This window comes from Xyrauchen texanus, chromosome 15 (assembly GCF_025860055.1).
Source record: "Xyrauchen texanus isolate HMW12.3.18 chromosome 15, RBS_HiC_50CHRs, whole genome shotgun sequence".
Taxonomy (NCBI): Eukaryota; Metazoa; Chordata; class Actinopteri; order Cypriniformes; family Catostomidae; genus Xyrauchen; species Xyrauchen texanus.
The window spans coordinates 13,220,333-13,245,235 of NC_068290.1; the positions used below are offsets into that span (position 1 = coordinate 13,220,333).

At 40.6% G+C, this 24,903-nt stretch overlaps 1 protein-coding gene across 4 annotated transcripts in view; it reads right to left on the reverse strand.

Annotated features, from left to right (window-relative positions):
* The window catches only part of LOC127655661 (MAP7 domain-containing protein 1-like), a 64,284-nt gene that overhangs the window by 17,927 nt on the left and 21,454 nt on the right, over window positions 1-24,903 (reverse strand). Inside the window, exons 2-7 of one of the 4 annotated variants that reach the window (XM_052143575.1) lie at window positions 19,186-19,395; window positions 10,462-10,530; window positions 9,791-9,811; window positions 7,124-7,287; window positions 5,051-5,162; window positions 3,559-3,663 (exon numbers count right to left, since the gene is read on the reverse strand). In XM_052143575.1, the coding sequence (XP_051999535.1) occupies window positions 3,559-3,663; window positions 5,051-5,162; window positions 7,124-7,287; window positions 9,791-9,811; window positions 10,462-10,530; window positions 19,186-19,395 (681 nt within the window). The remainder of the gene's footprint in view (window positions 1-3,558; window positions 3,664-5,050; window positions 5,163-7,123; window positions 7,288-9,790; window positions 9,812-10,461; window positions 10,531-19,185; window positions 19,396-24,903) is intronic. The other 3 variants (XM_052143576.1, XM_052143577.1, XM_052143578.1) reach the window with 3 other exon arrangements.

Genomic DNA, 24,903 nt, shown 5'->3' on the forward strand with positions numbered 1-24,903 from the left:
CGCTTGCACTAAACCACTTACTGTATGACCACATCAAGGCCCATCTCTCATTCTGACCTATAATTGTTTGTTAAACATACAACAAAAAAAGCAGATGCAATCTTTCCCAACTATAAACAATCATTTGATATATAATTAATGGTAATACAGATGTGTTTGTCCTTATCGCTGTGAACATGGATGATGGGGATTCAAATAATTTTTATTTGTATAGCGCTTTTCACAAGACAGTTTCAAAGCAGAAAATTATGTCATAACAGAAAATTATGCTGTAATGTCATAAAGTCGGTGCGGTTTAAATGAATATCGCAATTGAAAATCACGCCTAAAATGTTTTTGTCTTTAGTCCCACAGTGAGCAAGCCAAATGTGGATGTGACAAGTTATACAAAACTTCATAAGATGTTAGTTAATGGAGGAAAAGAAAAAACCTTAGGGAAAACCAGGCTCTGCTGAAGGAGCCAGTTCCCCTCTGGATATATAGTATGAATATACACTGCCTAGCCAAAAAAAAGTTGCCATTTGGATTCAAATAAGAAGATACTTAAGAGCCTATGATTGGATCATTATTGCACATAGTGATTAATATGTTTCATCTGGCAACAACTCTTTTAACCCTAACTGATGCAGTGTAGCTTCTCATTTCTTAAACAACCACGTCAGAAGACGTATCCCATGGTCGTGGAAAAGATGTTACTGTGTTTCAGAAGGGGCAAATTATTGGCCTGCAGCAAGCAAAAAAAAAAAAAACAATAAGGAGATTGCAGAAATCACTGGAATTGGGTTAAGACCTTATTAAAACCTGAAAGGATAGTGGTGAACCATCAGCTTCATATAAGAAATGTGGTCGGAAAAGAATCTTGAATGATCGTGACAGAGATCACTAAAATGTTTGAAGTCACGTCATAAAAAAAATCTATATTAAAACTCACAACTATGAATAATAGTGAAAGTAAGAGCATTTCCACATGCACAATGCGATGAGAATTTACATGATTGGGACTAAACAGCTGTGAGCTGTGGCCACAAGAAAGCTACTTGCCATTGAGGCTAGTCAGAGAAAACGACGCCAATTTGCAAGGGAGCATTAAGATTGGACTGTGGAACAATGGAAAAAGGTCACATGGTCTGATGAGTCCAGATTGACCCTATTCCAAAGCAATGGGCGTGTGCGTCAGGGTAAGAAGGGAAGCTCATGAAGCGATGCACCTGTCACGTATATTGCCCACTGTATAAGCCTTTGGAGACGGTGTTATGATCTGGGGTTGCTTCAATTGGTTAAGTCTAGTCTCAGCATCGTTATGCAGCAATAAAATGAGGTCAGCTGACTACCTGAATGTACTGAATGACCAGGTTATCTCATCAATGGATTTTTTCCTCCCTGACGGAGCAGGCATATTCCAGGACGACAATGCCAAGATTCATCGGGCTCAAATTGTGAAAAAGTGGTTCAGGGAGCATGAGGAATCATTTTCACACATGAATTAGCCATCCTGACCGTAACCTCATTAAATTTTTTGGGCCAGGCAGTGTAATTGCCAACATTAGATATATATGTGTAGTACAAGTCTTGCTTTGTATGAGTAAACCAAATAGATGTTAGTGGGCGATGCTTAAAACTAAAGGATTTCATAAGAACTGTAAGATTAATGATTTTGGGTCTCTGAAGTCCATCCTGAATTCACTGCAGATGTGCACATTGACGAGTCCACATGCTCATTTCAATATATGACTGCCCCAACGATAATAAACAATGCAAGACAATCCAGTAAATGTGTAGGTACAAAAAAGTAAATAATAATACAGTTTTTGTATTAACAATCTCAAGATTGAAAAACTTGAAACAAAAGGACAGAGAAATAATTATAAGACAATCACATAAAATATGAGAATGAAAAAATAATCCCTAATAAACACCCAAATAAAAGGGAAAAAGTAAAGGAAAAACACTTCTTTAGACAAAAAAGGACCATTGCTAGTTCTGAGAAACACCTACTTTTCATTCTAAACGTATGTGGTCTTCAAGATGTAAAAGTAGAAAGGAAAAAAAGAAAAGAGCCTGAGGTAAATGTGCAAAGCAACAAGAGAGACGAGCCAGAAAAATAAGGAAGGGGAGAGAGAGAGAGAGAGAGAGAGACATTGCCCATAGCTCAACATTCATCTTGGCACTCTGTTGTAAATTATCTGCTGGAGGAAAACTTCCAGACACCAAGTGCCTGCTCTACTCTGTCTAATGTTTTATGGAGCACTCACAAAAAGTCAGTACCCTACTTACAAACTAGTTCTTATGACCTGCATTATAGCTCGGTACTCTGCCAAAAGTAGCATCAGTCATTTTAGGAAAACAGTCAACTAGCAAAGTTCACCTCATAAAAGACCGCTCTGTGGATCCTACATACATCATCACACATTTCTCATTTTGAATATGCAGACAAAGCACAAACACTAGCCCCAAAATGTATTTGGACACTTAGCTGACATTTAAAATGTATGAATGTCATTGCAATGTATGGAGACCCTTAGAGGACAGGGTGGGAATTTTTCTTTCTGAAATAGTTTTGTACATTTCCTGTATTTATTGTACATAAGCTTTGTGTTTCCTTGGAATAAATGACCATGGTTTTACTATAAAATGCCATGGTTTTAATATAGAAACCATAGTTTTACCTTGATATTCATATGTTTAGTATAACAATGATAACCACAAAACTATTAAGAACGCATGCAATCTATTTCAGAAAAGAAAAAAAAAAATCCCACCCTCTCCTCTAAGTGGCTCTGTAGAAATGCATAAAACTGTTTAAAGAAAAACAAAAAAAACACAGGCATTCATTTGAAAAATTATAGCACTAGCACTCTCAAGTACAACATTTTAAAAAAAGACAATTTTTAAGTTTTAAATTAACAATAGTCAAAATGAAAACGGAACATATTTGAACACTTTCTGGTTCTCAAACTTAGGGAAACTGACTTCATACATCCACTAAAATGACTTTGGGACCAGTTGGTTAAAATTAATTACAGAAATGTTTCTCAGAAGTTACTTCTAAGAAAAAGTCTAACATCAGTCTGTTTGAAGATGTCACTTGGTTTATAATATTTAGTATCCAATACAATGACATTCAGACATTTAGAATTGTGAAAGAAGTGTTCAAATAGGTCTTGGTGACAGTGTATCATCATGCAAAATCTGCATGTATGGAGAAGAATGGAAGTATTCTTTATGTACATTCATATAGGCAACAGAAGGTAAATGGAGATGACTACAAAGAAAGCCACCACCAAAAATGAGTAAACAGAAAATAGATCACCACTGAGCAAGAGGACTGATCGACGTGAAAGATTTCAAAATGGGTCTGGATTGATCAAACTGAAGGTTCACATCGACGACAAGATGGTTTGGAAGGAGGGAATGATTCAGTACTCAAGGAGGACGATGCAGGTGATTGGTCCCAAAGGGAAAAAAAAATCAAAGATGGGGAAGGGGGATAAAGTGGAAAATGCAAGGGAGGTTCTGGTGGAGACGGGGGAGGGGCTAAATCCAGAGGCGTGTCCTTACTTCTGCTAGGGGAGTTCCAGAGAGTGGCAGAGGACTTGGAGAGTCTCTTGTTTATGACCGAGTCCACATGTTTGGGCAGGTTGACCGCTGATATTGAGCATCTGCCTGTAAAATCCAGAGAAGACCGCACACATACACAATGCTGAGCGGATAAAGGCAACACAACGGGTAGCATTCGGAAACACATGTATCCCTCGAACAAATAAAACAGGCAACATATAGGACAAATTAGCACCTACTTAAAGAAAAGTGTAATGGGCCAAAAAAAGGTGTAAAAGTGTAAATGGGTAAAAAACAGTTCCTAACCCTTATTTTAAGAATTAAGTTTAAACAAGCATCAAATCCACAGGCCATGTAAATGAAAAGATAATCTGACCCGAATAGCCATCATTCAGTTTGCAGTGTATCTAAATATCAACACAATTATAACCTTTATGAGCAGAGTCACTCAAAGTTCATTATAACAAGTTTTTACCGACTTTCTAATGGAGTCTCAGAATCCACTTTTAAAGACTACAATGACAGTGCAAAATTTGGCAGCAGTAAAAGTAAAAAGAGACAACCTAAATTATGACAGAAAAAAGATCCTTGGAGAAAAAGCATCAGTTAGTCTATAAATTGAGGTCTTGTGTCATGAGGGATGGAGAAATATGCACTAAAGTTCATTAGCATATTTCTCAGCATTTTCAAGCAATCCATTATCACCTCCAGTTATGTCGTAGCAAAAAAAAGAAAAACAGCATATGATTTTTGCAGTATCTTTGAATAAAACTCATAGTAAAAATAAAATGGACTAGTAAAAATTAACTGGACTAATAAAATGCAGAAAGGCTGCAAAAACATTAGGCAAGTGCAATAATTACTGTTTATTTGTTTTTTGGGATTAAACACAATGACAGTTTCCATTACCATTTTCATGACAACACCTGGTTAAAATGTAATAAAAGGTATTGTGATGTAATAAAAGATAAAAGCTTTAAGGTTTTTTTAAAATATATTTTTGATGAAAAACTGAATCTGGTCTGACTTTGTTAAAAATATTTCAAAAGTGTCGACTGCATAAAACCAAGGAATAAAAAAAACCACAATAATCCAATAAAATGTGTTTCTGAAAAAACGTGCTGTTTATAAAAGGTGTTTTCCAACTGCAGCAATAGAGCATGTAACTGCGTCAATTAAGGCACGTCCATTCTATGCATCAAGATTGTGTCAACATAATACACACAAGTCAAGACAATTACCACTGATTCTGTGCTGCTTGTGGTTAAAAAGTCTGAAAAGGTATATTAAGGAACATTCTGGGTTAAATACATATCAAAGTTTATCAACGCAACTGTGGCATGCTGTCGATTACCACAAAAAACATTTTGACTTCAGTTTGTAAAAGCAAACAAAAACATGTTGACAGAAATGCACTTAAAAGACCCCATAGACTTCCATTGTAAGTGTGTGATTATCATACATCATGCGTATGTCCATTTGCGTCACTCACTCTGGCTTTGGCTGGAGCTGCCACTTAAACCTCCAGCCCAGGACCACCTCTGTTGACGAATCTCAGCCCACGTCTTCTTAGCGGACCTCTGGATGGCAGCCTCGTACCGCTCCTGAGTAAAAACATGAATCAATGCCACTAACATGAGTATCACTAAATATGCTGCTACAATTAGAAATAGATATGGGTTTCAAAAATAGTGTAGCAATACTTTATAATGTACATCCATATATGGAGGCACTAGAAGGCACAGAGGAGACCAACTTGATCGTTCAAAGTGGATGTTTTAAGAGCCCTATTCAGTGTTCCACTTTTTACTGAGAAATTACTCAGTCTAGCATTATTCATGTAAGCTGAAGGAGAAAACAAAGTCTATTTAGGATCCAGCAAGACTGTTATAGATTGGCCTTGTATTTGTGTTTGTAGAAACTGCTGTGCTGCAGAAATCTTCTGCAAAGCAGTCCATGTTATCTGAGTGCTCACAACAGAGTTGTCAGAATTCTCATAACTCTCTGATCTTCAGTGTCGTAATGTTTACACAATAATGTCAAGTGGCGGAACCAGGATGCAACAGATATTGTGTAACTAAACAACCACTTAGTCATTATATTATGAAAGCTGCTGCCCCCCCCATTCTACTAGAATTCCCGTTACAGTATAATCATGAAATAGGGACTTGTTCAAACTTTGGGATAGGCAGGCTAATTAATCATCTATAAATGCATTCACGTCTTGATACATACATTTGTTTCAAAAAGAACTTATCAAGAAAAACAGGATTTTCCTTGCTCTTTTGAAATACAGAGTATTTGTTTTTACAGTCGTTTTAGGGTTTAAAGATTTACGTTGTCATTGCAACGTAGTTGTAATACAGGATGTAATGATTTATCGCACTAAAATCATGTAAACACGCATATTGTTCACGTCTTGTGGCTATACTTGTGAGCTAAACAGTGAGTATTTTAATGTTTACAGATTGGCCCCATTTACTTCCATTGTAAGTGTCACGATTCCCTGTTGTCTGCCCCGTGTTTTCCGTGTCACCGTCACCATGTTTCTCTGTCACGATTCCCTGGTAGTCTGCCCCGTGTTTTCCATGTCACCGTCACCATGGTTCCCTGTCTCCAACATTGTGTTATTGTTCGCACCTGTTTATCGTTTGTAATCATCCTGTCCTTGTGTATTTAAACCCTGTTTGTTCCTCCATTCCCTTGTCGGTCGTTGTTTCATTGCATGTTAATGTTTATGTTCCCACTGTTTTGACGTTTTGCCCATGTTCTGTCTGTCTCGATGTTTCTCGTGTTCAATCAAGCCGCGTTTATCCAGTCCGTGTTCCTCTGATGCCTCCATGTTTTAGTTTCAGTTTGCCCATCGTGGTTGTTTCATTTGTTCCTGTCTGTTTATTTTCATTCTTGTTAAATAAAGCCGCACGTAGATCCAAAACCCTCGTCTGCCTCTGCCTTCGCCTCTACAGTTATAACAGTAAGTGCATCACTGTAATCGATTTTTGCTTTTTTTAAAGAAATGGAGGGACAAGTCGAAATTTTTTTTTGCTGCAATCAATATTATGCCATAGTTGCTGTCGAATGAGCTTAACTTGTATATAACCCCAAATATTCCTTTAACATATGCTCGCCAGGACTATCACTTGATGGTGTCTGGGACAATGAATGATGAACAACAGTGAACTACACAGTTAACTGGAGATTTGCTAATCATAACAAAGGTTATTTACATATAGAAGTCTTAAAAGTACAGTTGCAAATACAGCCTGTTTAATTTTAAGTGTCAGAGAGAGGGTGGAAAATAGTCTTGCAAAACTAATTTCTGACTTTTTGATGGAAGAAACCTTGACTAACATTATAAGTGGACTTCAGGGGGAAAAAGCTAATAATGTTTTCCTTTAAAGAAAAAAGAGCTGTTTGAGAATAGCTCTGAAAGGTTGCAAAACTCCATATATTGTCAACTCAAACCTCCATCGTAGGTCTGTAGTCAAGTGTCCACCAATGCTTGATGTTGTGTTCTAAAGTGTGAGGTAATGAACCAGTCAGGATCTTCTGAGATCCTCCTCACCTTGTTCTTCTCCAGTTTCTGTCTCTGTCTCTCCTCCAGCTCTGCACGGCGTCTCTCGGCCTTCAGCCGCTGCTCCTCCAGTTTCTTCCTTCGCTCCTCCAGCTGCTGTTCCCGCACCTGCTGTGCCCGCTCCTCTTTCTCCAGCCACTCAGACTTCTTAGCAGCTACAGGTGAAGGAGGGAGAGAGAGAGTTTGCAAGCAATAAAAACCAGGCAAACAACTTCAAGATCTTTTTGCTCTTGACTCTCTAAAATAAAAACATACATGCAATCATGTTATTTTTAATTACGGTGTTAAAACTTCACAGGAATGCCAAGACATAACGGCACATAGTGAAAAACACACATGATAATGACAATGGTTATAAAAAAGAAAAGAAAGGGGGGGAAATCATTTGTTTTTTTTTTTTATTTATTTTTGGACTCTGTGCCCATCATAGTAAGGAAAGAATAAGATTTTTTTTAACATTCTATAAATAATATATATATTTTTTAAACATCAGCCGATTAATCGGTTAACTATCTTTTTCCACCACATTCGTTATTGGTATCGGCAAAATCCACTATCGGTCGACCTCTACTGCACATGGCTTTTAAATTATAAAATGTGCTTATCAAATAATTGATGTATTGGACCACACTAAAGAGGGGTAAAAACAAAGCTACAGAAACATTAGCTCTCCAATTTGGTGGCATACTTTAAAAGGTTCACCACTGGAAGCCTTTGTCTCTTCTGACACTTGAGATTTTTCCTCTGAACTCAGCACTTATAAAATAGTGATGACCTGAGAGAGTCCGGGTGACTCTCTTCATCAAAATTTCATAATCCTGTGGAAGAGGACCTACTGTTTTAGAGTGGCACTTGTCTAATCATGAAAATTTCAATCACTCGCTAGAGCCCAGACAAAAGTAAAAAATGGGAAAATGCAATTCATTGCAACGTGCACAGTGAGAGTTACGATTTGTTGATTAGTTCAACGATGCACGTTGCTCTCGTGTGGCTGGAATGCAAACTGCTGGATTTGATTATGATGATCATATTCATTCATTCACAACCCAGCCACTTGAGGACAGCAGTATAGATTATTTTTAGGTCTAAATGGATCCTGTAGTTTGTAATTATGGCGAGCTTGTAAAACCTGCGACAAAAACAAACATACGGAAAAACTGAAAGGGGAGGTTTTGTGGTCAAAAGTAAAAATTCAGTAAACATGTGACCTAAATTTGACACCAAAGTAATTCAATACAATGACCTCTAGATTAACCAATAAGATCATGCTACTGCCATAGATAAACTGTGAAATATGTCAAACAGTGTAAACAGATGTACTAGAGAATCATCATACCCCTATGGAATAGTCCCTTTTTTTTTTCTTACACCCTGAAATCAAAACACACCTTAAAAATAAATAATACAAATCCAGCTTAATTAATACATTTATCCTTACAACATTCAAGTACATTTCAAGTTTATGTAATACTTCATAGAGCTAACTTTTGATTTAAAGATCGCTCGACATCTGAAGATGGGCATGTGGTTCACTTTTCAGCACAACAACGTGATCCTAAACAAACTGCTCAAGGATACTATCGGAAGGTCAAAGTCCTTGAGTTGCCAAATCTGACCACTGACCTAAATCCAATAGAAAACCTGTGGATGGACTTGAAGAGAGGAGTCATCATTGCTCGTCCCACAATTTACTAATCTCTAACAATTCTGTAAAGAATGGACAAACATTCCCAAATCTATGTGCACGAAACTAGTAGAGTCATATCCAAAAAGACTGCTGGCTGTCATTAAAGCAAAAGATAGCTCTACAACATACTATTAAATCCAAGGGTATGATCACTTTTCAAACCCTGTTATTCAAGTTTTTCATCTTTAAATGTTTTATTTAATTTAAATTCATTTTTAAATAAAGCTGGATTTTTACTTTATTTTTTCCAGGCTGTAAGACAAAATAAAGTGACTATTCCAAAGGGGTATGATGATTTTCTATAGGCACCTGATTGTAGACAGAATCAATGAAAGTAATATGATACTACATACATAATAATTTTCTCTAAGTGAGATAACATCCTATCGATCAGTGTGTAAATTGTTTTATTTTCATTTTTTCTTCATTGAGACAACAAGCATGTTAAATTAAGCCCCAGCATGTTACTGAAATAAATATAAAATTTACAGTTAACCAAATATATAAGCAAATTGTTAGGGTATTATTTAGAAGACAGCTGACACTGCTAGAAAAGCTAAAACAAATCATACCAGCCTAAGGGGGTCAGGATGGTCAACCAGTTCAAGCTGTGTTTTGGAACATGATTAACCAGCTTAACCAGATCCTGATCAGCACAGTCAATGTGGTCTACCAGCTCTAACAAGTCTGAATGTGATTGAACCAAACAGCTGGTAGTACATATGATCAATCAGCTCTGTAAAAACAGCTACTATCAGAAGATAGTTTCCAGCAGGGAAGTGTACACAGAACAGTTTTCCAGCTTTCACTCAGATTTTAGGATTATTCTGACAGCTAAATATATCACTAATGATGATTATGAGAGCCAATGAAAATGGAAAGCAGCTCTATAAGAAAAGGAGTAACTAAAAGAAAAATAATGAAACCCTAAATGAGTCACCAACACCACCAGAGACGGGTGAGAGGCTTACCTAGAGTCTGGCTATGCTGTTCTGGGGAATAAAAGTGAGAAAGAAGACAAGAATGTCTGTCAATTATGCAAAGCAGAGCAGTGCAGCAATGTCAGCAGCCATTGCAAATAAACAAACAAAACAGTGAGTTTGTGCGATATTAATGTGAGAAACTCTTTCAGTGCTGGCGTAGTTACGACACAGAGTAAGCTAGGTTTTTCCTAATGGATTCTGATAACAATGGTTAGAAATCTAGCAAATATTTCTAACAAAGCAAAATAGGTTTGCAAACCAGGACAATTCATGTGTGTTAAAACGTTTTTTAAAACACAAATTGTCTGACCATCAATATACAATATTAATATTGCATATTATACCACCCGTGTCAAAGTCTGTCCTTCTTTTTGCATTATTACATGAATAGAACATGCTAAACTTCGCTCAGACAGAATCAAAGATGTAAATATTTGAAAAATAAAAGTAGCAAAGCATAAAAATTGCATGCACATTATGGGTTAGTTTGAAGCAAATTGCTAAAGCGCAAATGCACATTTGCTGATATCTTCTTCTAGCAACAGAACTTTCTGGAACTTTTCAAGTTCTGGCAGTTTAAGCCACAGTTTGACACATGTATGAAGAATACACACAGAGACCCGAGACAGCAGGGGGCGCTGTCTCACTGCCTTGCTTACCAAGATATTTGGCCTTCTCTTCCCTCCTCTCTTTTGCCTGTTTCAGCCTGTCTTCCAAATTCATCCCATCTTAGAAGAGAGACAGAAAGAAATGTTACATTATACTGTAACTAATTAAGCATAAAGTTTCTGAAACTGCCTCAGTCAGCTGCTTTGTCAAAAGTGTGAGGTTTTAATCCTTCCCTCTACCTTAGGCTCTTTTGGACAGAGAGAGAGAGAGAGAGAGAGAGAGAGAGAGAGAGAGAGAGAGAGAGAGAGAGAGAGACAGAGAGTCAAACAGGCAGAACATGACTGCCAGGAATAAGAGAGGCTATTTTGTGGTGAAGGCCGAGCTCACATCTGCGGCACTATAAAGCATTGAAAGCTGGCAGCAACAAAGACTGGCAGCATTCACACACTCCGGCTGGCTTCAGAAAACTTTGGAGGAATTACAGCAGCTCACAGCTGGAATTTTAAAGCTCCAAAAAAGCACATAAAAGGCAGTATAAAAGTAATCCATAAGACTCCAGTGGTTTAATTAATGCCTTATGAAGCAATGCAATCGGATCAGGATGAAAACAAACCAAAACATAACTACTTTTTTTACTATAAATCTTGACATAATCAGTGTCCTTGGTGATCATGATTTCAAGCTTGATTACACTTCCTGCAATGGCAAGATGTACAGTGAAAAAGGAATTTTTATGTTAATTGAATGCTGCCTTTATGTGTTTTTAGAGCTTCAAAGTTTTGGTCACCATTTGGTCATTTGCATTGAATGGACCTACACCACTGCGTAGTATATATATATATATATACAAAATATTTGTTTGTATCCTGCAGATGAAAGAAAGTCATATACATCTAGGTGGCTTGAGGTTGAGTAAATGAGGAGAATTTTCAAGTGAACCTCATTCGCACCTTGGCTGAAAGACAGACACTTTGCCATAGTATAAATACTTACCTTTGTTAATTATTTTTATTGTAATAAAATAACTAGCGGTGCTTGCTAAGGCATTATCAGACTATTTTACTGTAGAGCCCAGGGTAAGCCAGGATTGTTCCATGTAAAAAATAAATAATCAAATTACAATTAAAAAAGATAAGCAATAAAAATACCTGGATAAAATTAAAAGATTAAATTCAATTAAAAGATAACTGAACATATATTTTTGTAATTAACTAGCATTTAAGATCATTAGATTTAACACTTGCAGTATTATATGCGTCACAAACATGCCATGCCATGTTTTAATGGGAGTGCCTACAGTCCTTTGAGATTAGCATTTATCAGTGTCCAAGGCGTTTTTCCTTTGGAAAACACTATGCCAGCTCAACCCATTTTTAATGATGGTGTGTCTTCGTGGTAAGAACTGGGCTGGTAACCAAAACTTTGTAGGTTCAAACCCTAGAAAAGCCAATCCATGATTCATCACCACTGTACCTTGAGCAAAGCACTTAACACCTGGGTTTTCCAGGTGGACGATCCATGAATTAATCTAAAAAAAATAATAATTCTTCTAAATGACTTACTAACTTAATCATAATATGAGAGAGATGTTCTTGTACAGCTAATAAATGCTGAAGTAAAAACACTCTTTGTCTGTACATTCAGAACCCTATAAACCTGATTTAATGACATAACACATTATGACTACTACGGTTACACCTTTCACAAAAGTAATTATGACAGGCATAGATCAATATATCACAATTCCTTTTCACACAATATTGCAATGATACTTTAGATTCTTACGTATATCAATATTTGTATTAATCTGTTTGTTTATTCATATCATCTCCAACATTTTAATAATGAAGAAGCAGGTCGTATAAATAATAACTCGAGACCATTGTTGAAGCGCACAAGACATTGAAACTGAACCTGCATTATTTAATCTTTCTCTTGCGGACATACTGGGTCTTTCTGCCATTTTTGGTGCAGTTTCCACCGCAATCCAGTTTTGATATTTTAATGTATCGCTATATACTGAATCATGACATACACTCACTGAGCACTTTATTAGGTACACCTGTACACCTTCTTATTCATGCAATTATCTAATCAGTCAATCATGTGGCAGCAGTGCAATGCATAAAATCATGCAGATATAGGAGCTTCGGTTAATGTTCACATCAACCATCAGAATGGGGATGATCTCAGTGATTTGGACTGTGGCATGATGTGGTGCCAGACAGGCTGGTTTGAGTAATTCAAGCACTACAGTCTCTAGTTTACTCAGAATGGTGCCAAAAACATAAAAAAAAAATCCAGTGAGAGGCAGTTCTGTGGGAAATGCCTTGTTGATGAGAGGTCAACGAAAAATTGCCAGACAAGTTCGAGCTAACGGAAAGGCTCTGGTAACTAAGATAACCACTCTGTACAATTGTAGTGAGCAGAATAGCATCTCAGAATGCACAACACGTTGAACCTTGAGGCGTTTGGGCTACAACAGCATAAGACCACATTCGGGACATTATTAGGACCATAGTGTTCCTAATAAAGTGCTCAGTGCATGTACAGTAGGTATCGCAATACTACTCTACTCGCTTTACTTTTCTGAGCTTGCATTTCCATTGCAGTTTAGTGCCACCTAAAAGTAGGTTGGATTATAGGCTGATCGTCATAGCTGTGCTGCCTCTACTGCCGTGACATTTCATCTTAAACAAGACAAAAACTGACCAAAACAATAACACGACTGCTAACTGTTGGCTACTAGCTCATTGTGCTGCATAAAGGAGTTGTTGCATGATGATTTTACACAAGTGCAACAGTTAAATTGGCCTGGTTGTTTTAGAAGCAAGATTCCAGTCGCTGGTCAAATAAATAAAGTGAAGCTTTCAAACAGAGTATAGAGTTAACATAACAAAACATACCATCCTCCATCGTGGATCAACGCCAGTCCAGTTAGATAGCGTCCATTTGGTCGACCACTTCCAATTTTTCTTAATAGTGCTGTAGCAACATTTAAGTTTCTTTTTTTACTTTTCCCTACACTGTTGGTAGGTCCGGTTGTAGCCGTGTGCGGCCAAAAGCTGATACACTTCCTGAGAGACATTTTCGTTTCGCTCATCGATAACGAGTGGACCGTCTGCACCTCATTTATTGACCACGGCATGATTTTGCACACAGCCATTTATTTTTTCACAATTCGAAAGTCGCTTGAACAAATGAAACTGCAATCGCTGTTACTAACTTTAAAACTAGCGGGTTGATGTCATGTGTCAGAAACCCAGTGACGCTGGTAGTGACGATTCTCCCTGACCTATCAGTGATCTGCAGGATTTTGATGTCACATTTAGTATCAGCTCGGCTTGCTTGGAACCTCGACCGAGGTGGTACTAAAAAAAAAGTAACAGGTACAAGGTACTAGCCACAGTGGAAAACCCCCCAAAAGCGAGCAGAGTCGAGATGTACCGTGCAGTGGAAAAGCCCCCATAGTCTGCTGTGATGTGCAGACTACAGCTTTGCTAATTGCTGTGTACTAATGGCACATTCAAACCAGTTAACCCTAAGTTCCTCATTAAAAACTTAAATGGCCATTGAGTCTTAATCTCATGACCCAAAAAGTCTAGAATCTCTTATCTGATGAATCAAAGGAAGTTTAATAATAATGATCATAAGACCAACGACAGTATTCCTCTTCATGACCAGTACTCCACTTTGGCTCAGTATATTTATAGAGCACAGAAAGCTGAAGTGCACAATCTTATGGGCTGTAGGCACTGTACTGCAGCCCATGTTCCCATTGATGAGTCATTGGACAGAGACAGAAAAAGCAGCATATTGACCCAGAAAGGGATTGTTACCCTTACCATCTCCCAGAGCTCTGAAAAACACACATTTGATGAACCGAAAATCCCTGTATCTGGTGCTCTAGTTATTTTTATGCATTGAATACAAGCTTCATCTCTGGTCAAAATAATATGCTAGAAAGCTGTTAAAAATGTAAAATAATGTTTTGTGATATATGGTATGTCTATTTTTATTACACTGCCATCACCAACAGACCTGTAAGTTAAAATGCTTGACATTAAAGTCGTAAATTCTACAATATTATTTTGTATGCTGACAGCAGAAGCAGTTTACAAGCTGTACTCGTTTTACAATTTAAAGTTTATTTTCTAGATAATGAGGATAAAGGTAAACTGCAACTGGCTAGGTGAGAAAAAGGAAAGATGTGACTCAACTTTCAAGTCTACCACCTTTCATATAATTGCTATGAGTAAGCCAGCATTGGCCCAGGATTGATGGAGTACAATGTTCTGTGGAACAGAGTGTGCAGTTTTACAAGAGGATCAGGTCAACTGGTGCTTGACAGCAGTAATATACTTTTTGGATAAGATGAGCTGAGCAGAAATGATAGTATGAGAAAGTCTATTAACTTGTAACATACAACTGATACAAATCTCGCAATACCAATTACATCGCCAACTCCGAGGGATCAGAGAATATTCTTGCTTTAGTGATTTTGCATTGAAAATTTAATTTATTTAAAAAAATAACAAACTTATATGAAATACATTTCTAAATTCAAATTGCTCTCCAAACGAAATGAAAAAGCAAATCAAATAACGAAGTGATAAAAAAAAATCATATATATAAATAACCACCTTTCCATTTACCATTAAGAAAGTATCCGTCTAAACATGACAATGAACAATCACTTCAATATAAATCATGGTTCGAGATGAACTTGTTTTTGTATTATTATTTATATAGTTTGTATTATTTTACAGGCTGCAGAGTTGTGCTCACAATAAACTGACCTGTAGAAATAAAGCAAACTGAACTCAAAACACCTCCTGAGCTGAGATGTCTAAGGTCATTTGCAGCACTCATGGAAGATACGGTTCTTTCAGAAACAAAGAAAAAGTGAGAACCTTTAAGGTGCGCGTGTTCCACGAGACTGCACTCCTCCAAACAAACATATATGCACATAGACTCTTTTCGGTCATCTGTCTTTAATAATATAATAAAGTATGAATCTCCTAGCACATGTCTGTGTGTCTACAGGAAATTATTTGTAATGTTAATTTGATAATAATAATAGCTTAATAATAATAATGATAATAATTTAATACATTCATGGGGAAAGAGCCAAATATCGTCTTGACATCATCAAAGGCATCTTTGATTGGTGATCACTCTGACCTTCGTCGATCTCTGAGATCATCGTCTGTCGGCACAACCCTAATATGCATTTCTCTCTATAAATTAACAAAATGTTCAGACAGTCTCTTGCTGGTTTTTCTGACACATTCAGAATCATTACAGCTTTTGCTGGTGTTACTGCGGCTCGCTTCGTGCGTGCGCTTGTAAAATTTATATTTTTAAGGCTCATTATTATGGTTTAGTATTTCTCTGTAATGTACAACTGTGTTAGCAATGTTACTTATAACATTCTTTCTCATCCCTGGAACTCAAACCATTTTCTGATGCCCCCCCAAAAATATATTTAAGTAATTAAATTAATATCATAAACCTGCGACTAGTCGACTAATGGCTTAAACTAACGACTACTAGTCCACTAGGAAAATCTTTGGTCGGGGACAACCCTAGACTTTCCCCTTTCAAATATGTCAGCAAATCATAATTGCACATAATTATAGTTTTGAAGTCTGATTCAATTTAAGGAATCTGTTTGTTCTGCACAGACAGTATCTGACACAATAACACAGTATAAATGGCTATTCAGCCACAGCAGAACCAGCTCGTTTTCAGAAGTAGGCCACCTTATCAAAGGTGTAGCAATCATTTCAGAAATAAGGGGCAATATTTAGCATAAGAACAGAACATTTTGACCAAGTTGTAGGCTATCTATAGCATACTTGCACTCGTTTTAGTTCGATGGCCAGATTAGACAAAATGTCACCGCATGCATGCCGAATTTTCTATATAGGTTTTTTTTATATTAATAAAACCCAGAATCAACTTCATCCTGCTTTAATAACCAATATTAGGGTAAACCAAAAGGTAGTGCATGGAATTTACTAATTTAATTTACTTTAAGGCTTTACATTTAATCATAAGGAATACATACTACAGTGAGGAAAATAAGTATTTGAACACCCTGCTATTTTGCAAGTTCTCCCACTTAGAAATCATGGAGGGGTCTGAAATTGTCATCGTAGGTGCATGTCCACTGTGAGAGACATAATCTAAAAAAAAAATCCAGAAATCACAATGTATGATTTTTTAACTATTTATTTGTATGATACAGCTGCAAATAAGTATTTGAACACCTGAGAAAATCAATGTTAATATTTGGTACAGTAGCCTTTGTTTGCAATTACAGAGGTCAAACGTTTCCTGTAGTTTTTCACCAGGTTTGCACACACTGCAGGAGGGATTTTGGCCCACTCCTCCACACAGATCTTCTCTAGATCAGTCAGGTTTCTGGGCTGTCGCTGAGAAACACGGAGTTTGAGCTCCCTCCAAAGATTCTCTATTGGGTTTAGGTCTGGAGACTGGCTAGGCCACGCCAGAACCTTGGTATGCTTCTTACAGAGCCACTCCTTGGTTATCCTGGCTGTGTGCTTCGGGTCATTGTCATGTTGGAAGACCCAGCCTCGACCCATCTTCAATGCTCTAACTGAGGGAAGGAGATTGTTCCCCAAAATCTCGCAATACATGGCCCCGGTCATCCTCTCCTTAATACAGTGCAGTCAGCCCTGTCCCATGTGCAGAAAAACACCCCCAAAGCATGATGCTACCACCCCCATGCTTCACAGTAGGGATGGTGTTCTTGGGATGGTACTCATCATTCTTCTTCCTCCAAACACAGTTAGTGGAATTATGACCAAAAAGTTCTATTTTGGTCTCATCTGACCACATGACTTTCTCCCATGACTCCTCTGGATCATCCAAATGGTCATTGGCAAACTTAAGACGGGCCTTGACATGTGCTGGTTTAAGCAGGGGAACCTTCCGTGCCATGCATGATTTCAAACGATGACGTCTTAGTGTATTACCAACAGTAACCTTGGAAACGGTGGTCCCAGCTCTTTTCAGGTCACTGACCAGCTCCTCCCGTGTAGTTCTGGGCTGATTTCTCACCTTTCTTAGGATCATTGAGACCCCACGAGGTGAGATCTTGCATGGAGCCCCAGTCCGAGGGAGATTGACAGTCATGTTTAGCTTCTTCCATTTTCTAATGATTGCTCCAACAGTGTACCTTTTTTCACCAAGCTGCTTGGCAATTTCCCCGTAGCACTTTCCAGCCTTGTGGAGGTGTACAATTTTGTCTCTAGTGTCTTTGGACAGCTCTTTGGTCTTGGCCATGTTAGTAGTTGGATTCTTACTGATTGTATGGGGTGGACAGGTGTCTTTATGCACCTAATGACCTCAAACAGGTGCATCTAATTTAGGATAATAAATGGAGTGGAGGTGGACATTTTAAAGGCAGACTAACAGGTCTTTGAGGGTCAGAATTCTAGCTGATAGACAGGTGTTCAAATACTTATTTGCAGCTGTATCATATAAATAAATAGTTAAAAAATCATACATTGTGATTTCTGGATTTTTTTTTTTAGATTATGTCTCTCACAGTGGACATGCACCTACGATGACAATTTCAGACCCCTCCATAATTTCCAAGTGGGAGAACTTGCAAAATAGCAGGGTGTTCAAATACTTATTTTCCTCACTGTATATAGGCTAACCAATATTAAAAAAAAAATTGAGGATCTATCATACTGTTACTATAATACTTTGTTGATTCATTTCTGTAACCTAGTGTAATCAGGTTAATTCGGTCATATTAAATAATATTTTATATTTATAAAAAAAGAGCAAACAATTTAATTGAGATATTACCACAAGAAGCACATTTTATTTTTTACCTAGCATAAGTTAGCCGACAAAACATTTTTACATATTTTATGTATGAAATTGGTAAATATGGCATATTATTCAAACAACAATACTGCCCTTTAAAGGAAAACCACAGTAACACCGAGTCTGTGCTGTGACAGGCACATTTGACCCAACTATATTCAGAAGTGTGAAAATCCACATTTGGTTGGACAATAAAAAAAATGTAAATGCATTTTTCTCAGTTTCACTGTTGGCGTAGGCCTAGTTACTGTATTTAGCATTTGTGGGAATAGTGTATTGACAACAAAAAGAGCTCACTCTTGGCTGGATAACCAGATGAATCAGCTGATCAATCACGCCCAGCCACGCCCTACTCCTCCTCACAGGCACTATTCGGAGTAAATTCTAGAGACTGTTGTGCATGAAAATCCCAGGAGATCAGTTGTGACAGAAATACTCAAACCCGCCCATCTTGGACCAGCAATCATGCAATGGAGATTAATTTTTTTTTTCTCCTCCCCATTCTGATGGTTGATGTGAACATTAAGTGAAGCTTCTGTACCGTATCTGCATGAATTTATGCACTGCAGCCATGTGATTGGCTGATTAGATAATCACATGGATGATTGTTGGAACATTGTTAACCAGCTCAACCAGGTCACCACCAGCTAAGCCAAGGTTGTCAGCCTGCTCAAACCAAGTCGACCAAAGCCCCAGCATCTGGTAATCCAGTTGTTTAACCACCTGAACTAGCTTGGAGCAGCTAATGACCACACACACACATGTGTATCTTCAACCAGCTAGAAACCATTTAAAACCATCTACCATCAGAAGCACAAATTAAATAAAAAAAATTCACACAAGTAAATATTTCAATTTCCTACAACAGATGGCACCTAGTCCTAGAGATGCATTGTAACACCAACCTTTCTTGGATTGAGGGCTCCCACTTGATTTTGGAGTGGGTGTTGCAGGGGACTTTGTAATGACGTCTGGCTGTGTTGGCATTGTTGACTTCCTTTCAATGTCCACCTTTTTAGGTGTGCTGGCTTTAATACCTGATACTGTTTTTGAGGGGGTGCTGACTTCCTCTGTGCTGGGATCGTTGGGATTGTCCTCTGGAACAGCAGGGGGATCTAAGATAGAAGAAATAATAGTCAGCCACTGCTGCAGAGACAAAGACCAGTCAATCTTCATTCCAAAACTACAGCAAACACTTGAGCGTAGTTGTTTACTGTAACCAACTAAATGTGTAATTACACAGAAGAGTCATTTCACAGTTGCATTCTGAAGAGATTAAATCCAGATTGATTTGTTTGATTTGCACAAATGATCCTTAACAGACTATTTATGACTAAAGCTAGAATCATGCCTAGAGACAACTATTGAGGGTAAAACCTCAATAACTGTCTGCATTCTCATGAGCATTCAGTTTCTTCTAATGAAAAGAAATCTGGCTTGAATGATTTTGAGCCTAGGGATGTGGAAAAATATATATTTTCAAAATCAACTAGTCAGTGGATTGTCTGAACGGTTAGGCGACTAATCGGTTTTAAGGAAGCCCTGCATAAAAAGGACTGTTTTGGGTTAACTTGACCAAGAGCAGAGGAGTTTCTTTGGCCATATCCACACAAATACGTTTTTGGTTGAAAACTCAGTTCCCTTCCGAGGGAACTCGCACTGCGTCGTTGAAAACGACTCTTTGGGGAACGCTCCTTAGCGTGCGCCTCTGAATTATGAATGAAACTATTCCAATCTTGATTGGTGTTGCGTCATGACGTAACATGTGACGGCATAACCGGATGCATAAAAGTGACGCCGGTACACACACACATTAGCTTTCGCTCTTCAGCAAGCGCTCTATGTTGAAATTGTTTGTCTTATTTAGTGTTGTTTGTCTGATTTAAAAATATTATGGCCACCGAACAGTTCAAGAAGTGCGTGCACCCCTGCCCTCATTTCATTACGTGTAGGGACACGTACGCTTTATGTGTGAACTGTTTGGGAGCGCAGCACGCACAGGCAGCTCTCGAGGGATCTGCCTGTGAAAGTTGTGAAGCACTACTCATGAGAGTGCTGCGCTCCCGGTTGGCGTGCTTTGATGAGCACGGTCAGGCTCGCGTTCCCCACGGTTTTGGTCCCGCATCTGTTGAGGCAGCGTGGCGATTGAAATCGTGGGGTTCGCAGCGGGATTTTGCAGATGAGAATGAGACTGCTGCGGCACGTTCTCATTCTTCGCTTGAGGATCCTGAGCCTACTGTGAGTGGTGCAGAAGCCCGCGTCGCGCTTCTTCTGCCCATGATCAGGTCCCGTTGCTTGAGCTCACTGCTTCCGAGGAAGTGGATATGCTCAGCATCGATCGCGGACGACCGTGAGCCAAGCACGCCAGTTTTTGGCCAAGCTTATGAGGAGCTGATTGAGGTTGTGACGCGTGCGTGGCCAGACTGAATATCAGCTGGCCACAAAATGAGCAGGGAACGCAAGTTGAAAGCAAATTAGACGTGCGTTTCCTGCGGCACAGATCACAACCTCAGCGCCGGGTTTGCCGCTTTTCCCGATCTCCACAAAGATATCTAAAACGAGATCGTGGGGTAAACCGCATTCGTCCCGTATCTCCAGCCCCAGTGTTTGATTACAGACGATGTTTTGGGGGCACGGGATATGGGCTAAAACCCCGCGCTGCCTAGTAAGCCCTGCAGAGATACATCTGCTTTAATAAGTAGGGCTTACATGGCCGCACACAATCGGTGTTGGTTTCCGCCGTCTCTGACGCTCGGGCCACATCAATTTCCAGCTAACGCACACCGTGCCGTTCGGTGTCAAAAAATAAATAAATAATAAAAAAAACCCAACAAGCATCAATTGTGGTCACAAGAACCGTGATCGAATAAATCCTGCCGGTTTCCGCTTCAGGAAGTCGGGAACAGTGCTCGAAAAACACCGAGACCAGCCTCGAGAGGCTGGTTCTCTTAGTTGAAGCTTCGGAAAGAGGTCCTACCGAGGTGGTAGAACCTCGGAGGGCTGTCCCCTCGCTGCAGAGCAACCGAGGTTGCTCTCGCAGTGGAGTCCTCAGGAAATCGGTGTCGGTTCCCGCCGTCTCTGACGCTTCGGGCCACATCAATTTCCAGTCAAAAAATAAAAAACAAGCATCAATGGTGGTCACAGAAACCGTATCGACTAAATCCTGCCGGTATCTCGCTTCAGGAAGTCGAGAACAGTGCTCGAAAAACACCCGAGACCAGCCTCGAGAGGCTGGTTCCCTTAGTAGATTTTGTAGAGGCATGGAATCATCTTCCCAACATATCTGCATGGGTCCTGCATATAATAAAATCAGGGTACAGACTGCAGTTCGGGCACCGCCCCCCCCCCAAATTCTCTGGGGTGGTGCAGACTACAGTGGTTCCGGAGCAGGCTCAGGTGATGGAACAAGAAGTGCAATCTCTGCTGCTGAAGGAGGCCATAGAACGTGTTCCTCATTCAGACAGGAGTCCGGTCTTTACAGCCGGTACTTTATAGTTCCAAAAAGGATGGGGGTTGAGGCTGATTTTAGATCTCAGAGTTTTGAACCGGCCTTTGAGGAGGTTCAGGTTCAAAATGCTTACCATTCCTGTCATCGTGAGTCAGATCAGATCCGAGGACTGGTTTGTCACGATAGATCTAAAAGACGCCTATTTTCATGTACCCATCCTTCCATGTCACAGGAGGTTCCTGAGGTTCGCTCGGGGCTAAGCTTACCAATATCGGGTTCTTCCGCTCGGCCTAGCACTCTCTCCCCGCACATTCACCAAATGTATGGATGCAGCTCCTGCTCCTCTGAGACTTCAGGGCATCCGCGATACTGAATTTTATCAATGACTGGCTCATTCTGGCCCAGTCTCGAGAAATGGCGGTTCGGCATCGAGATGTCGCCCTTGGCCACATTCGAAGTTTGGGGTTGAGACTCAACACAAAAAGAGTGTGTTACAACCATCCCAGTGCACAACGCTTCTGGGTGTTGTGTGGGACTTCGGTTACGATGCAGGCACGCATGTCTCCTGCACGTATCGAGTCCGTTCTGGCGATGGTGTCCGGGTTAAAACTAGGCCAGGCCATCACTGTAAAGCAGTTTCAAAGACTGCTGGGCCTCATGGCAGCGGCATCCAACATTATACCTTTGGGCCTTCTACACATGAGGCCCCTCCAGTGGTGGCTGAAAGCCAAGGGGTTTTCCCAAGGGGAATCATTTCAGTATAATCAGAGTAACGCGCAGATGCCTTCGTTCTCTGCTAATATGGAAGAAACCTTGGTTCCTGTCCCTAGGGCCAGTGTTGGGAGCGCCATGTCGCCGAAAACCGCTTTGACAGACGCCTCCCTCACTGGCTGGGCGCGGTCATGGACGGCCGCTTTGCCAGGGGTCTGTGGCAGGACCATCATCATTCTTGGCACATAAACTGTCTAGAGATGTTGGCTGTGTTCAGGGCTCTGAGGAGCTTCCTTCCAGACATCTAAGGTTACCATGTCCTAGTACGCTCGGACAATACATCAGTGGTAGATTATCTGAACCAACAAGGGGGACTCGGATCGCGCCTCTGTGCAGACTGGCGCATCAGATAATTCTTTGGTCCCAAGGGAAAATACTGTCTATCAGAGCAATGTATGTTCCGGGGTTCAGAATCAGGGAGCAGACATCCTGTCGAGGCAGGGGCTGAGGCCGGGGAATGGAGACTTCATCCAGAGGTGGTGAAGTCGATAGGGGACAAATTTGGACCATCGGAAGTGGATCTATCCGCGTCTCGAGGGACGTCCCACTGTCCACTTTGGTTCTTCCTCTCACATCCAGCCCAACTGGGGTTGGATGCCATGGTACAGGCCTGGCCGAGGCCTCGCCTGTACGCATTTCCCCGATCGCTCTGCTCCCGGAGTCCTGGAAAGGGTCCGCCAAGAGGGCATCAGTCTACTTTTGGTTGCTCCGATGTGGCCGGCCCGAGTATGGTTCTCAGACATAATTTCACTCCTGATAGCTCCGCCACGGCAGATTCCTCTGAGGAGGGATCTGTTGTCTCAGGCAGGGGGCACAGTTTTCCACCCTCGCCCAGAGCTGTGGAAACTGTGGGTCTGGCCCCTGAGGGGGTTCAGTACCTAAATGCTGGTCTATCAGCGGGGTGGTTGAAACCATACTTGGCTCTAGGGCTCCGTCTACTAGGAGATTATATGGCCTCAAGTGGAATGTGTTCTCCACTTGGTGTAGAGAACATGAATTAGATCCAGTTAACTGCCCGGTGGCTTCAGTTCTGGAGTTTCTTCAAAACCGCTTTCTCTGTGGTCTCTCCCTTCCACACTTAAGGTGTACGTGGCTGCCATTTCGGCTTTCCATGCACCACTGAGTGATGGGCCTCTGGGGAGGCACCAGCTGGTCATTCGTTTTCTCCGTGGTACATGGAGGATGAGACCGACAACCAGGTCCAGGGTTCCTGCCTGGGACCTGGCGGTGGTTCTTGAAGGGTTATCCCTGGCCCCCTTCGGACCCCTTCAGTCGGCTTCACCAAGGACCTGACGTTCAAGATGGCTTTTCTCTTAGCTATTACCTCTCTAAAGAGGGTGGGAGATCTTCAAGCCCTGGCAGTAACACCAGCTTGCTTGGAGTTTGACCCTGGCGGAGTTAAAGCCATTCTGCACCGAGACCTGGCTATGTGCCTAAGGTGCCTTCTAACGCGGCACGGCCCACGGTCCTGCAGGCTTTTCATCCTCCACCTCATGTGTCGGCAGAAGAAGAGAGGCTCCATTTGCTCTGCCCTGTCAGAGCTTTGGGCATTTACCTCGAGAGGTCCTCTTCTTGGAGGAGGTCGGACCAACTGTTAGTGTGTTTTGGGTCACCTAAGAAGGGGCTCCTGCCTTGAAACAAACCATTAGTAATTGGATTGTTCAGGCTATTATCTCGGCCTACAGGTGCTAATTTGCCTTCACCTTTGGCCATAAGGGCTCATTCAACTAGAGGCATGGCGTCCTCTAGGGCTCTCTTATCGGGAGTGCCCTCCAGGAGATCTGTGAGGCAGCTGGTTGGGCTACCCCAGCACACTTTCATCAGGTTTTATAGTCTGCACCTCCCTAGTACGCCTGGCGCACGTGTGCTCTCGCCCTAGTTGAGTGCCTGAGTTCAGTTTCACTCTAGGGCAGGCCTTTTTTCGGCGCGTGGCCTAGTGGGCATTTGTTCCCCAAAGAGTCGATTTCAACGACGCAGTCGCGAGTTCCCTCGGAAGGGAACGCCTCGGGTTATGACTATAACCCTTGTTCCCTGAGAAGGAACGAGACACTGCGTCGTCCTGCCACGCCCTCAATGCCTGAGAGCGGCTTGCTTCATCGCTAGGCTAATGTGTGTGTGTACCGGCGTCACTTTTATGCATCCGGTTATGCCGTCACATGTTACGTCATGACGCAACACCAATCAAGATTGGAATAGTTTCATTCATAATTCAGAGGCGCACGCTAAGGAGCGTTCCCCAAAGAGTCGTTTTCAACGACGCAGTGTCTCGTTCCCTTCTCAGGGAACAAGGGTTATAGTCATAACCCGAGACGTTTTCCATTTATTAACGTCATTGCTTAATCAATTCCGTTTCTTAAAGTCTCCATTTTGAGTGGAGGGCAAACACCATTCCAGTGTGGTTGTA